Consider the following 13731-nt stretch of genomic DNA (forward strand, 5'->3'; position numbering starts at 1 on the left):
ATGGTGTGATGCCAGTCTGGTCTATGGAACAAATAAACATAATGAAAGGAAATGTTCATAAAGAATAATTTCTTAATATTAAGGGGGCAATAATAATTTTTTCTTACTGTCCATCAGTGAAAAATCAGGCTCGCTGGGTCCAGCAGTTCATCTCTGACATGGAGAATCTTCATCGGCAGACGAAGGATGACAATTTCAGCATCATCATTGTCGACTTTGAGAGTGAAGACATGGATGTGGAGCAGGCGCTCAGAGAAAGCAGTGTGCCAAGGTGTGTGTTTGTGCCACAGACAGCCATGTAATATGACTTATTCGAAGGGTTTCCAAGTCATGTGTCTGTATATTTTTTGTTTGACAGATATGAGTATCTGAGGAGAGAAGGAAACTTTGAGCGCTCAGCAGGACTGCAGATCGGAGTGGACACTATTGAGGTAAGAGAAACACCACACAGAACACAGAGGCAGAGACAACAATATGTGAGCTGGCAGGAAAACGCCAGTCATTGAAGGTCAGCCACTCACACCAACCACATGACCTCTACTGGTTGATGGACAGACAGAAAGAACACTCATGCATAATGAATACATCACTGCTAGGCAGGGCTGCCATGGCCTGTGGATCACTGCGCCTCCTCCTGCTTCCTTTCGACCTCTCCCGCAGAGCCCAGCTGTGGCCAACGGGGAATCGCTTAGACACTTAGCTGCATTTCCTCTGTCATGTGTATGCCATAGCTGTCACATCCATTCCCTTTCACTGGTTATTTGTGTGCATGTGGCCTTACGCCACTCTCTGGCTGTCTCTTTATCACACAAACATGCACGCCCACCCACGGGAGGCGTGGACCGTCTGGAAATTTGGACAGACGTTGATCTGTCAGTTGAGTGTCAGTGTTGTCACGGTGGGATGACAGGGCTGTCAATCATATCTGGATGACCTGCAGGCTCTGGAAGTGAAGACAAGCCTCTGATGCTGAGCTTTTTTTTAAATCCTAAGATCCCATATTAGGCGTGAACATCATACACACACATTTGCACCAGAAGATTTAGAGACTATTTAGATGTAATGAATGTGTACATGTGCTTGTTTTGTGTTTCCTCTTGCAGGATAGTCACAGTATTGTGTTCCTATGTGATCTGCACATCCACTTCCCTCTCAACATCTTGGAAAGCATCAGGAAGCACTGTGTAGAGGGACGCCTTGCTTTTGCTCCCATTGTCATGAGATTGGGCTGCGGCAGTTCGCCACACGAGCCTGATGGTAACACACACGCATGCAGATAAACATCTGTGCTCATACAGAAATAATAACGCTCATGTATTAACATAGTTTTCAAGTTTTTAATGTGACACATCACTCAAACTCATTCCCCAGTTGCAGAGAGCTACTTTGAGTAGACTAGAGGTTTTCAATTTACATGCATAATAAACTAAATAAACTACCAGAAGCACTTGTGCTGTAAATCAGACTTTCTTTTTAGCATATTCACTGTTGAAAGTGTTTAATGAAGCCAACAGTCACTTTTAACTTTCTTTTTGTTTTTTCTGTAGGTTACTGGGAGGTAAATGGCTTCGGTCTGTTTGGAATCTATAAGTCTGATTTTGACAAGATTGGAGGCATGAACACAGAGGAATTCAAAGACCGCTGGGGTGGAGAGGACTGGGAGCTGCTGGACAGGTAACCCAGCAACAAGCCAACACAATAACCTTGCAAAGCATTCTAGACAAAGCTTACAAAGTCAATCCAAGGCAAATAAAGTCACCTGTGTAAATTGGGTCGACTGACACTTTAATAAAAAGAAGAAATCATATCTTATGATGTCTTATGCTGAAAGGTTTTTTGGAACTTTGCCATGGAGAATAGAGGATTTATCAATACGCTTAATATGACATGATGCTGCCTTAGTTCAGAAGAAGCTGTCGCAACTACTCTATGTCGGTTAAATGCTCATATTCGATGCATCTCCAGTATAAGATATTTGCCAATTATTATTAGTATATTAGTATACATTAGTATATATTATGTTTACATGTGACCTTTAGTGGTCCAACATTGTTATCTGAGGCTTCTACACTATGTATCTATCTGTTGTGTCTAGGGAGGTTAGACAACTCTATAACCTCAGTCACCACAGTAATGATCAGAATAGCGCCTGCATACAGCTCACAGTTAAAAAACACAATTATGTAAAGATACCTATTTCAATACTCGTTCTTCCTCCATTTCTTTCTAGGGTACTGCAGAATGGTTTGGAGGTAGAAAGACTACGCTTGAGGAACTTCTTTCACTACTACCACTCCAAACGAGGCATGTGGAATGCGCAAAACAAGAAAACTCCTAAGGGATAGCGCCCCCGCTCCCAGACACACACACATACTGCTGGTCGGAGGATACTTTACCTGCCTGCAGATCCACTGTGTGAGAGAGAGACCTGTAGGAGCTCGCTCACTGCCTGAACTCTGCCTTCTTTTGAAACAGGCTCCGTTCAGGGAAGCCTCTGTTTTGCCATCGGCCCCTCTTGCTTGTCTTTACGAGGAAATGGAAATCTGAACGTTGCAAGCGAGCCATTTGGGCAGACAGATCTGAGTCATCACTTTGCCTCACTGACTGAACTACTGTACAGAGAGAAGAGAGTATTTTTGTTCTCCTTCTCTCTGTCCTTTTTTTGGTGCAATGTTTTCAGACAGACTGGAAAGCAGCTGTTTTTTTGTGTGTATGCGTGTGTGTGTGCGTGTGTGTGTGTGTTTGCGTGTATGCGTGGGTATGTATATATATATAGGTGTATGTGGGTGTGTTTCCGCTTGTGTGTGCTTATGAGGACAGGACGCACCTTTTTTCTAACAAGGAGATGTGAAGACAACCTAAGATCTTTTTTTCTAACCCGCTCTCACAAGGGAGCCTAATAGAATGTGTGTCAACATGTTATTCAGATGGATTCAGACATGGTGGCGTGGATTGAGTAGAGGAGCTCTGTCTTTGGTAAAACAGTATTTCTAAAATACATCAACTACTACTACCTGTTGGATATCATTAACCAGTGTGACCGAGGTGCTGAAGTTCTCCTGATATCTGATATTATGAAACAAAGAAAGTTTTTGAATCCATTTCCAAACAAATACGACATCTTTATATCTCTTTCTGTCCCTCTCTCTCTCCCTCTGGATCTCTTCAGTCTCATTTGTCTATTTGTTTCAATATCATGCTAATTTGTATGTTGAAACATTATATATAGCGCTACTGCTGTTTTGTAATATCAGTCTTACCCACCACACTCATAATGATGCTACTTATCGATTATGACTTGATTCATTTTATTTTATTAATTGAAGCAGTTGTGCTTTTGGTTATTTAAAATGGCCTTTCATTTGTCCTGACCGAGTGTGGATGCACTAACATTGGGGGTGCTATTTTCTGTTCTTACACTGAATTCGTGAGCAGTTTACACCTTTTCACTCTACCGACGATATCCTCCATTCCCTCCGGATCTCTAACCTCATTGTCAACTGGAACAAATCTCTTAACAGGAGGGAAGCAGAGGACAACAGCAGCTTTCTGACGTTGGATGATAAATTGTCACAGCATTGTTTTACTACAGCTACATTTATAAATATTGGATTTAAGGGAATAGCTCCCATATTAAAATACCACTGAGACGGGGAATTCTCAGCTTTTGAAAACATCGACACTCTTCTTTTAAGCTTGTATAAAGCTCCAACAGAAGGGAGAGCAGTTCATGCGTTGGACACAATGTGGCGAGGCATGGCTGTTTCACAAATGTGTGCCTTTATCAGGGTTTGGCTGCAGGCAGTTTTTAAACTACTCTAATGACAGAAGAAGGCAGGGACAGACAGAAATACACCGTTATTTATCAGCAGGCTGTAATGTCACTGTAAATTCAGATACACTGTACAAGAAAGCTATATGGTTCTCGTCAATGGATTACAGACATGTCAGTGTGTTCGTTATATATTACCTTAGAAGCAGGAAGAAGTGGTCTTTGTGAGCTAGTTGCCCCATCAGTGAGATGGACAAAGATAGTACTAATGACTACTGAGTGAAATCAGGAGGTGTGATAGACTCATTGGCAGCTGCAGTCCAGCAGGACCCCACCTCCTCCCATTAGTTTGGCTGGAGGCCGGGCTCCTAATGCCTCTGTATATGCAACATGGTACTTATATTGATGGGAGTGGCTGGAGGGCTAAAGGTTGGACATATATTTGGTTGAGTGGTAATGATCTGTTATTGACTATATGATTGTCAAAATGCCCTCCAAGACCCTTTCTACAAGAAAAGGGTCTATACTTAACACTGACATGGGACTATTTAAGGAACAAAAGAAACACATTAAATATAAGACTATATATATAAGAAACATAAAAATGAAAAATAGGAATATACATTCCAAGGTAATTTCTGTGAAATTGTTTTGTAGAGAAAAGGTTTTAAGAATGTATTGTACTTTTATTTTGATTTGTTGGTCTTTTGCAAATAAAATTTTATGCTTACGTCCAGAATTTTTTTCAGGTGTGTTGGTTTTTTGTTTGTTCTTTATTGTTGTCTCTTAGAGTTAGACATTTGTCAAAATATCAGCTACAACAAACTGGCATACAGAGAATAACAACAACTGTATTCCCTATTTGACCACATGGTGGTGCTCTGCTCATATATACATGCTGTACCTGTAGAGGTACAATGGTTGAATGGCTTCATACACATCAAAATGAAAAGTACAGACAAACAGTGTTTCGGTATTTTGAGCAGGGGCAGGTTGATTCGGTGTAGGAGGAAAGGCCACATAATAACGGACATACTACTTACCTGGAAGGGGATACCATTATCAAGAAGGTGGTTCACCCAGGGTGTGGCTCAGCCATTGCACTCCGGCTGTGCTGACTCCAAATGTGGGAATCTCGACTGCATAATTTCTGGTAGTGGGGGACTGCATTTGTGTTCTCCCCTGATATTATTTGGGGTGGCAGTAGTTCAGGCCATAGAGCAGGGGTGTCCAGACTTATTTTAAAGAGGGCCGGAGTTGACAATGTAAAGACGCCTGGGGCCAATACTAACATTTTAAATATGAAAAAAATGAACAATAAAACATAAAAATACACTGATCTGTAACAATTTTATTTCCATTGTCACAATATTTGTTTTTAAAAATGGCACTGTCACCAAACCTTAGCCAATCAGGTGTGAACAAATCTAAAAAACAATTCTGCCTTTCTTTCACATCTGAAGTCAGATAACACAGAACAAATTGTCTGGGATATGTTAAACTTGCATGAAGTTGTTACAAATCTTAACCTCAGGTTCATTCTAAACATGACTTATGTCATGTAAACTGACTGACCGTGGGTTGTGATTGCCTCCCGAGCTGTACTTTGGACATGCCTGCCATAAAGACTTGGCTTGGGAACCGGAGGGTGGCCGGCTCAAGTCCAGCATGGAACAAAGTATGGTGGTGGATTGGTGAGGTGCCACACTGGGCGGCTCTCTAAATTTGCATGTGAACCATGTGTACATAAACGTGTGTGTGTGTGTGTGTGTGTGTGTGTGTGTATTGTAGTGAAATCCCCTTGAGGGATTAATAAAAAGTATCTCTTCTCTCTTCTTCTAGTGTGCAAACTCCCCCTCCTACACATGAACACAGCGTCATGGATCACTTCCTTTATACAAATAATTCAACTGTTCTTAACCACATGAGTATGATGATCATTTTGACCACATGATAAAACTTTTTATGTTCCAGTATCAAGCTATATGGGTTTGTAAAAAAAGATCCACATACTTTGTAGCACAGCTAAATAGAAGTGAATGTGACACAAAAACATCTGTTGACCTATCAAACCTTTCTTGAGTTGTTTTTTATTTATTTAATTGATATGGTTTAGGGCTTTTTACTGCCAAGTTAATATGATATCATGTTTTTACTCAGTGGGGTTGACATCACCATTCAGTTACCCACTCTAAGTTAAACTGATCTGCTGATATCACATTTATTGTATTTTATGACCAATTCAGAGAGAAAAGAAAACATTAAGACACTCCTGCAGAGCAGACAGGTTTTTCGTGACCACATCTAATCATTTACAAAAACTTTTTTTTTTTTTTACATTTTGACTTGTTGATCTCTCCCTATGCATCACTGTGGTCTAGGTGGGGGTTTGGCATGATGTCTCCCTCTGATTACGCACACAGAGAGAGCATGAGGTAATCTCTGTCTATATGAGGTCTGGATGAGGCAAGTGTTAGCCTCCTGTGATCTCCTCTACGCCCTGTGTCTTCTCATTTAGAGTAGCTTTGAGTAACTACTCAGATCTGACGAGGTTATGAATGACTCAGTGAGAGGAACTGTAAAGGGAGGCACAGTTAGACTATGAGGTGCGAATGTGTGTTTAAAAGTCAGTTTTTCCACTTTAAGTACATACATATTACATACATAAATACATATAGGTCTGTATAGGCGCAAACAAACATTCATTATAGCCATTTATACAATGTGTGGCAGTCTCACAGGCATTCAATGTATGTGTTCTGCCTTTAACCCATTATGTAATGGTGTTGGACTCTGTCCAAGTGGAGACACACCCTACCTATCTATGTGAGTGCAGAGTGATGAGTAGCAGGTAGTCACAGGCCTCTTCAACATGTTTGCTTTATTTGACCTCAAGCATGTTACAGCAAAAGAAACAACAACAAGAGGCAATACAATGATCGAAAACTGAGGTTTCATAAGTGGATTTCCTTGGAACTTTATTTTGAAAGCATGAGCTGCCACTTTTTTTTGGCATTCCTTCTGCCGAATTGGTAAAGAGAGAGAACAAAGTGGTGGACTGCATTCAAACCATAAAAGCTACTCTCTTCTTGGTTTAGAAAAGAAAATTGTATATACTTGTTTAAGCTATTACAACACTTCTGTCTTCCTTACAATCCCAAGTAAGCCTTTGAAATGCACTTTCAGTAAAAACCTAAAGCCTCATTAAATCAAAGTAAACACTACGTCAATTCTTACACCATAAAAAGGGGCTTGAACTATTCAGTTTCTCATACAGGCTGCAGGTGAGAGATTAGCTAATGTACAGGCAGCAAGCCAAGTCCCCCAGAGTCAACATCAGGAGATAACTGAAGTCTGCCTTGTGTGCAATTTGATCCATGGTATATAACTAGATTAATTTCCACAGACCCATTAATATACTACTACTACTACTACTATATGGGATTTATTCTCATGCAGTAGTTAAGCAAAGGTGACAGATAAAACATTAACATATTTAATCTTGTTTTACTAACCAAACTTCCCGTCCAGCAGGTTCTCGTGGATCGTGGCTGCTGCTGTGATCCTGCACGACGTCCACTACATATATTATTACTGTCATTATTACTACCATATCTGTTACTGTAATCATTTTTATCATTCATTGTGATTCATTGTCATTTTGTCAGTTATTGTAATTGTACAATATGTTTGTGTTGATTTGTCCTGTACACATGACATCCATTGCACGTCTGTCCGTCCTGGGAGAGGGATCCCTCCTCTGTGGCTCTTCCTGAGGTTTCTTCCACCTTTTTTCCCTGTTAAAGGTTTTTTGTGGGCAAGTTTTTCCTCACTCGAACCGAGGGTCTAAGGACAGAGGGTGTCACTCCCTGTACAGATTGTAAAGCCCTCTGAGGCAAATGTACTTTGTGACTTTGGGCTATAGAAATAAAATTGATTTGATTTGATAATGATGATAATAAGAAAAAGACTGTGGCCACACGTGTAAAACAGCTGAATTAATACAAAGCCAGAACAAGAACTTCAGCGTGTAAAACTCGAGCGTAAAAGGAAATGCAGCAATATGTAGGTCACACATGTGAAGTGAGTTTGTTTGATGCTGAGGAGAAACAAAGTTTAACTTATTCTCCCAAACTTAGGAGAGATTTGGTTCGAGTCTTGATTGGCTGGCGCAAAAGTCGGCCCCTCTCCTGATTGGTTACTCGAGCCGCTTCCGTGTTGTCCTTCAGCGGCGGTCCGTCCTCTCACACATCTGCAGAGACAGAGTCTCCGTCAGGCTGCGTGAGACCGAGCGCCGGGACAGGAGAGCGATGAGGTAGACCCGGACTTTCCGACGCTTTTTCTACGAAAACGAAACAACTGGTGTGTGTGTGTGGAGCGGCTGCACGGGACTGTGGCTGTTTTATGAGAGTGTGGAGGTATTTTGCCGTGTTTTTAAAAAAAAGAAAAAAGACTGTGGACTGGAGGAAAAGTTTAACTCCGCGGGGGAAAGGTGAGACTGGTGCGGCTTTAACTTTCCAAGCTGTCCGGGTTGCTTACGCCGATATAAGGTGATTTTTTTATTATTATTATTTTTTATTTTTTTTATTTCATTGGTGCAGTCGTGTTGTTCCGCCGTCCTGCACTGAACTCTATCCAGCAGCATGTCTGACAAGTGTCGCACGGTGTAACCAGTTCATCCAGCTCGGTGGAGTTTCGACCGTTTTCAGGTGAACCGCTGACGACGCTCCCCTTAAAAAAAAAAAGAAAGAAAGAAAGAAAGAAATTCACAATAATGGCTGGTTTGAGCAACGTCCACATGAAAACCCTGGAGGACCTGACGCTGGACTCTGGCTACGGGGCGGGGGACTCCTGCAAATCCCTCAGCCTGTCCTCATCCAAGTCAAACTCCCAGGCCTTCATGACTGCCCCTCACCGGGGTAACTGGTGGTACTACTCCGGCTCCATGAACAGCAGGAACAACAGCTGGGACACGGTCAACACTGTCCTCCCCGAAGATCCAGAGGACATCTTCTCCAAGTGCCCCCGCTTACCTGACCTGGAAGAGTTCCCCTGGACCGAAGAGGAGGTGGCAAAGATACTGCGCAAAGTGGCCGAGAGTGGGAGCATCAAAGGGGGGCTCGCACCTGTGTTCTCACCTGAGGCCGTGAGGCGGTTGTCCGCCCTCCTCCGCAGGGCTCTGATCCGGATCTCCAGAGAGGCTCAGCGGCTCAGCGTCATGCACTGCCGCTGCACACGCTTCGAGGTGCAAAGCGCCATGAGACTGGTGCTCAGCTGGGCCCTGGCTGACCACTGCGTGTCTGCGACGGTCAAAGCTATCTCCATGTATAGCATGAGCGCCGGGGAGCTGCTCAGGAAGGGCAAGTCGTCCCGGTGCGGCCTCTCCTTCTCTGTGGGGCGCTTCTTCCGCTGGATGGTGGACACCCGCATCTCCGTGCGCATCCACGAATATGCGGCCATATGCTTGACCGCATGCATGGAAGCTCTGGTGGAGGAGATTGGAGCCCGGGTGCTGATGGCCGAGAGGGGTCAATCAGGGCCAGATTCAGGGTCAACATACGCCCCCGTGAGTGCAGAGACCCTGGAGGGGGTGGTGAATAATGACGCGGAGCTGTGGGGAGTCCTGCAGCACTATGAGCACCTGATCTGCGGGAAGAACGCCAATGGTAAATACATCTGAAACATTTCTTTTTTATTTCAGTGCACTTCAATCAACAAAATGTCGATTGTTCTGTGGTTGAGTGCTGCAAAGTGGTGCTTTCACTGTATGTTTTGCTAGGTGGTGATGGATGTCAAATTCAACCCCAAACTTTTATTTTTTTTCCTTGTCACACACTCTCCTCTTAGAGTGCTGGTCAACACTTTCCACTCCCTCACATGGTGGAAAAAAAAAGGACCTGTGGCATGCTGCTGGATACAATAGCAGCTCTTTGTGCCTGAACATTTGATGGATCTGTTGCTAATTTGACATGTCGGAATAGGAAAATAACGGTACAGGGACATCTGATACAAACAAAGAAAGTATTTACTCTCTGACCAGAGGCGTACACGTGTGTTGAACGGCCAAATTAGTTTATAACCACTACACTGTCTTTGGTCAGTTGCGAGATTGAATCCTCACATGTCACCTCACTGGTTCTGCTGTTGTGATTTGGGACGCAGAGAGCCTTTGAAGCACAGGCAGGAGGCTTGTCTGTTGACACAGCTCTCTGTTTGTGCTGACTTCACCTCTCATCCTCCCGCTGTGTTGGCTGCACTCAATTCAAATCCTCCCCTTCTTCCATTTCCTCATCTTGCTCTCCTCTTCTCCTCCTGTTGGATAAAATCCCTTTCACCCACCACAATCTTCACATATCTTACATCACTCCCTCCTCTCTCGCTCGGTTCCAGCTGTGCATCCCGCTCCCTTTCCATTTGTCTCTTCCACCCCTTACATCCCTCCTCAGTCAGCTCTCCTTCTCGTCTCTCTTTGTCAAACCCTGGTAGACTCGTAGCGTGGCTGTTTTGGCAACCCAGTGTTGAGTTGATTCATGAGCCAGTGTTGGGACAATGTAACCAGCCTTTGTTTGTGGCCTACTACTAGATCCCTGGAGCAGAGCTTTTTACTGCAGGACAATAGCCTTTTGTTGTGTGATCGTGCAGCTTAGCCCCAACTCAGAGGGAGTGAAAACAAATGCTGAGGAAGCTGGGCATACACATCCATGTACATACACAGTACAAGAGTGAGGGGTAGAGAGAAAATTACTGGAGATGGCCCGTATTACAGGGCTGCAGGCTCACTGCTGATTCGAGTTAAGACGTTATCATGCAGGAGCACTTCTGTATGCATGTGAAGAAGATGTTGTTGATGCTGCCAACCTCCTAAAGGTCTGAGATCAGTCAGCAAGTAACACAGAGTACTTGCACACATGCATGCACACACTCATTTCATATTCTGTGCAGCTTCCACTGGTTTCATCATAATGTGCACTACATTTAGGCTTGGAAAAACAATAGAGTGCAGTGCACTGGACTTGCCTGTTATTGGACCATATGCTTAGAGCTATTTCATTTCAAAATAAGTTAAAGAGCAGCTTTTGTCCCAGTATTTAACCAGATGTCTTTTGGTTGGGTTTTGACCGGCCTATTTTGGTGAGTTCAGTCATTGGTTTCGAGAAAGACCAGTGTGTGTGTGTGTGTGTGTGTGTGTGTGTGCATGCATGTAATAACAACAGACCATTATTCTGACCACCCTAGCTTTTTATAGGCCCGGGCTGTACAAGCCACATACCCCTCTACCACCTTACCACCTGACACCCCACACCCTAAACCTTGCTTTCAGCTCACAACCCCTCTGCTGCTGAAGACAACACAAACATACACAAAAAGCAAAGATCCACGTTCTGCTCCAAACCAGACAGCCTTTAGAAAAGGAGTGTAGACTACTGATAATATGGAAGGGCACAGTCTGATAAATCTCCTCCTTCCCTCTTGATTTCTCTCCGTCTCTCTGCCTCTTTCTCTTTCTCAGGGGCTGGCCCACATCTGGAACTCTTTAAGTCAGAAATGACTTCTACGGCTCCAATAACAATTCTGAAAACTCCCTCCCTCCTCTCCTCCTGCCCTCTCTTGCTCACTCTCACTCTTGGCTTCCTCTTTTTTTCTTTGCCAGTGCGTTCACGTCCACTTCGTCTTTATCTGTTTATTTCTTCTGGTCTACAGGGAGTGCATTAGAGGAACCCGGTTGTGATGTGCCAGGATCTTATTCATTACTCATGCACGCACTCGCATGAGCACATTCACACACACATATCCTGAAACCTATTTGGTCTCCTTTGCATGTGTTCAAATGGCTCCAGAGCGCTGGTTGAATCTACTACACAGTGCTGCTATACAGAAGAATCCATTCGTCATTCATTTCTCCACATAAGGAAATAGCACAAGCAGGCTCTTCCTGGTTTAATTTGTATTGATAGTACTGTGGAGCATTATAAAGTGCAGAGTAGTAGTTTTACTAATGGACAGTGGAAGTGGTTATGAAACCATTGATCTTTATGACTGGCACAAAGATGTCTGTTAAACTCTGGTCCGGTTGGCAGAACTGTTTTCCAAGTGAAGCCCCATTTGAGGTTTTATGGGAGCTTTTGCAATGTTCTCAGACTTTTTTGTGTCTGTGTTTTCCAAGTTAGTTGTCGAGGCAGGAACCCAATAGTTAGATATTATGCAAACTAGTGGCACGGCCTTGAGAAAGCCAGTTAACTCTCAGCAGCTCCATTGAAGCTTTGCAGTGGAAGACTGTGGTTGTAAACGGCTGCTCTTTGGCTCGAATCTAACTGTATATGGATCTGAAGCATCTGAAAGAGAGCATTCATGCATGAGAACGTGATTTACCTGGATAAATAAACTTTGATTTGGTCCAGTACTAACACAAAGTTCAGTTCCTCTGCTCCAGCTCTATAAAGGTAGTAAAAAAGGCTGTGAGTAATGGGTTTTGGGTGCACTGAGAGAGCAGGGCATATGATTTGCTGCTCAGTATTTCCCTAAATATGTATTTAGCCCAGAAAGAGGCGTGGGAACAGCGGGCAGAAAGATGCAGGGAGAGCGGCCCAGCACTGTGGTCACGCAGATGGGGAAACCAGCACTCTCAAAATACACTCCCTGCTCCACAAACCTGGAGACGGATCAAATACAGTTTTGGAAAACATATCAGGACATTAATATTATGGTGAAATTGATTTAAGTTCATCTTTGTGTGGTGCAAATTTGCCCAGGCATTAACGACAAGCTTGTATTTGGCCTGAATAACTGTACAATGAATGTAGGTTACCCTTTTGAACATTGTTAGCAGGTCAGTGTGTGTATAGAGTTAAGACCATAAGTCATATAGCTTTAGTAGATAATAAGGGCTAATCCGTCACAAAACACTACAATTTCTGTTCTGTTCTGTTTAAACACACACACACACACACACACACACACACACACACACACCACAATGACGGTCCGTGTCACTGTTTGCACTGGCTTCTTGTCCGATCCCAGCTGTAAAAACACTGACCCATTAGAGTGCTGGTGTGCACATGTGATTGAATGTGCTCATCTCATCTGTGGGTGCTCGAATGTGCCTGTGTGGGTATAAACTATTCTTGGAAAACAATGAGTAATGCTTCCATATTATCACACCGCGATGACATTGATTCAGAAACCGCTTGTTGATTTCACATCTTTTGACGCAGGTCATTTAGTTTGATGTTAATAACTATTAAAGTCAAATGACTATTACCAAAGATTGTATACTCCCCTGTGTCTAGCCTGGCTTTACTCACTCCCCTGTCTTTGTTGAAACTTCACAGTCGTTACTTTAAATTTGAGCTATGCTCCTCCTATGACATTAAAGCATTAGTCATGCTTCTTAACGCTGTTTACAGTAAAGCACTGATAAAGAGGAAGCGAAAAAAAAAGATGGGGAATTCAGATTCTCAAGGGAAAAACGCCAACAGACACAAATATAGACACAGAAGTAGTGTCAGCAAACTTGAATGCATCCGTGCCTTTTGCACCATGATGTATTCTTTCTAGTCGCATTCTTGGAGAGCAGTGATTGGATCTTTATTCTATCCAGAGAGAACAGGAGGGTTCAGATCGGTATTGAGCTTTTTTGGCTTGTTTAAATTGGAAAATGTGCAGCCAGTGTGTCACCACAGAGTCCTGGCTGTGGTTCTCGAGGGAAGCTGTCCTGCACGTTGGGTCTGGGGTTGCAGCCGGAGTAGCTAATGAGGGAAGCAGGAGGACTGGCTGGAATCTTGTACCAGACAGGCCTAGTGCATCGGCTGGATGCTAGCAATGGTTTTGTTGAACAGAACCACCATGCAACACATCATTTTCATATGAAGTCTGGCTTAGAGACAACACTGCCACATGCACCTGTGTTGGAGTCTGGTTTTGTCATTATAATGCTGAAACCTGAGTGTCGTGGGTTA

General features: G+C 43.3%; 2 protein-coding genes and 1 pseudogene across 3 annotated transcripts in view; all 3 read left to right on the top strand.

Moving 5' to 3' along the window:
• b4galnt4a (beta-1,4-N-acetyl-galactosaminyl transferase 4a) overlaps window positions 1-2701 on the top strand; it is a 123992-nt gene extending 121291 nt beyond the window's left edge. The window contains exons 16-20 of one of the 2 annotated variants that reach the window (XM_019278602.2): window positions 118-271; window positions 359-431; window positions 1104-1257; window positions 1548-1674; window positions 2231-2700. In XM_019278602.2, coding sequence (XP_019134147.2) covers window positions 118-271; window positions 359-431; window positions 1104-1257; window positions 1548-1674; window positions 2231-2345 — 623 coding nt within the window. In that variant the 3' untranslated portion in view covers window positions 2346-2700. Of the gene's footprint in view, window positions 1-117; window positions 272-358; window positions 432-1103; window positions 1258-1547; window positions 1675-2230 lie in introns of both variants that reach the window. The other variant, XM_027272887.1, reaches the window with a different exon arrangement.
• Window positions 2702-4807: 2106 nt separating this feature from the next.
• Window positions 4808-4957, top strand: LOC113744251 (uncharacterized; annotated as a pseudogene).
• Window positions 4958-7944: 2987 nt separating this feature from the next.
• The window catches only part of abtb2b (ankyrin repeat and BTB (POZ) domain containing 2b), a 42985-nt gene continuing 37198 nt past the window's right edge, over window positions 7945-13731 (top strand). The window contains exon 1 of the mRNA XM_010732735.3: window positions 7945-9438. Within this exon, the coding sequence (XP_010731037.2) occupies window positions 8547-9438 (892 nt within the window). The 5' untranslated portion in view covers window positions 7945-8546. The remainder of the gene's footprint in view (window positions 9439-13731) is intronic.

Source organism: Larimichthys crocea, chromosome XXI (genome assembly GCF_000972845.2).
Source record: "Larimichthys crocea isolate SSNF chromosome XXI, L_crocea_2.0, whole genome shotgun sequence".
Classification (NCBI taxonomy): Eukaryota; Metazoa; Chordata; class Actinopteri; family Sciaenidae; genus Larimichthys; species Larimichthys crocea.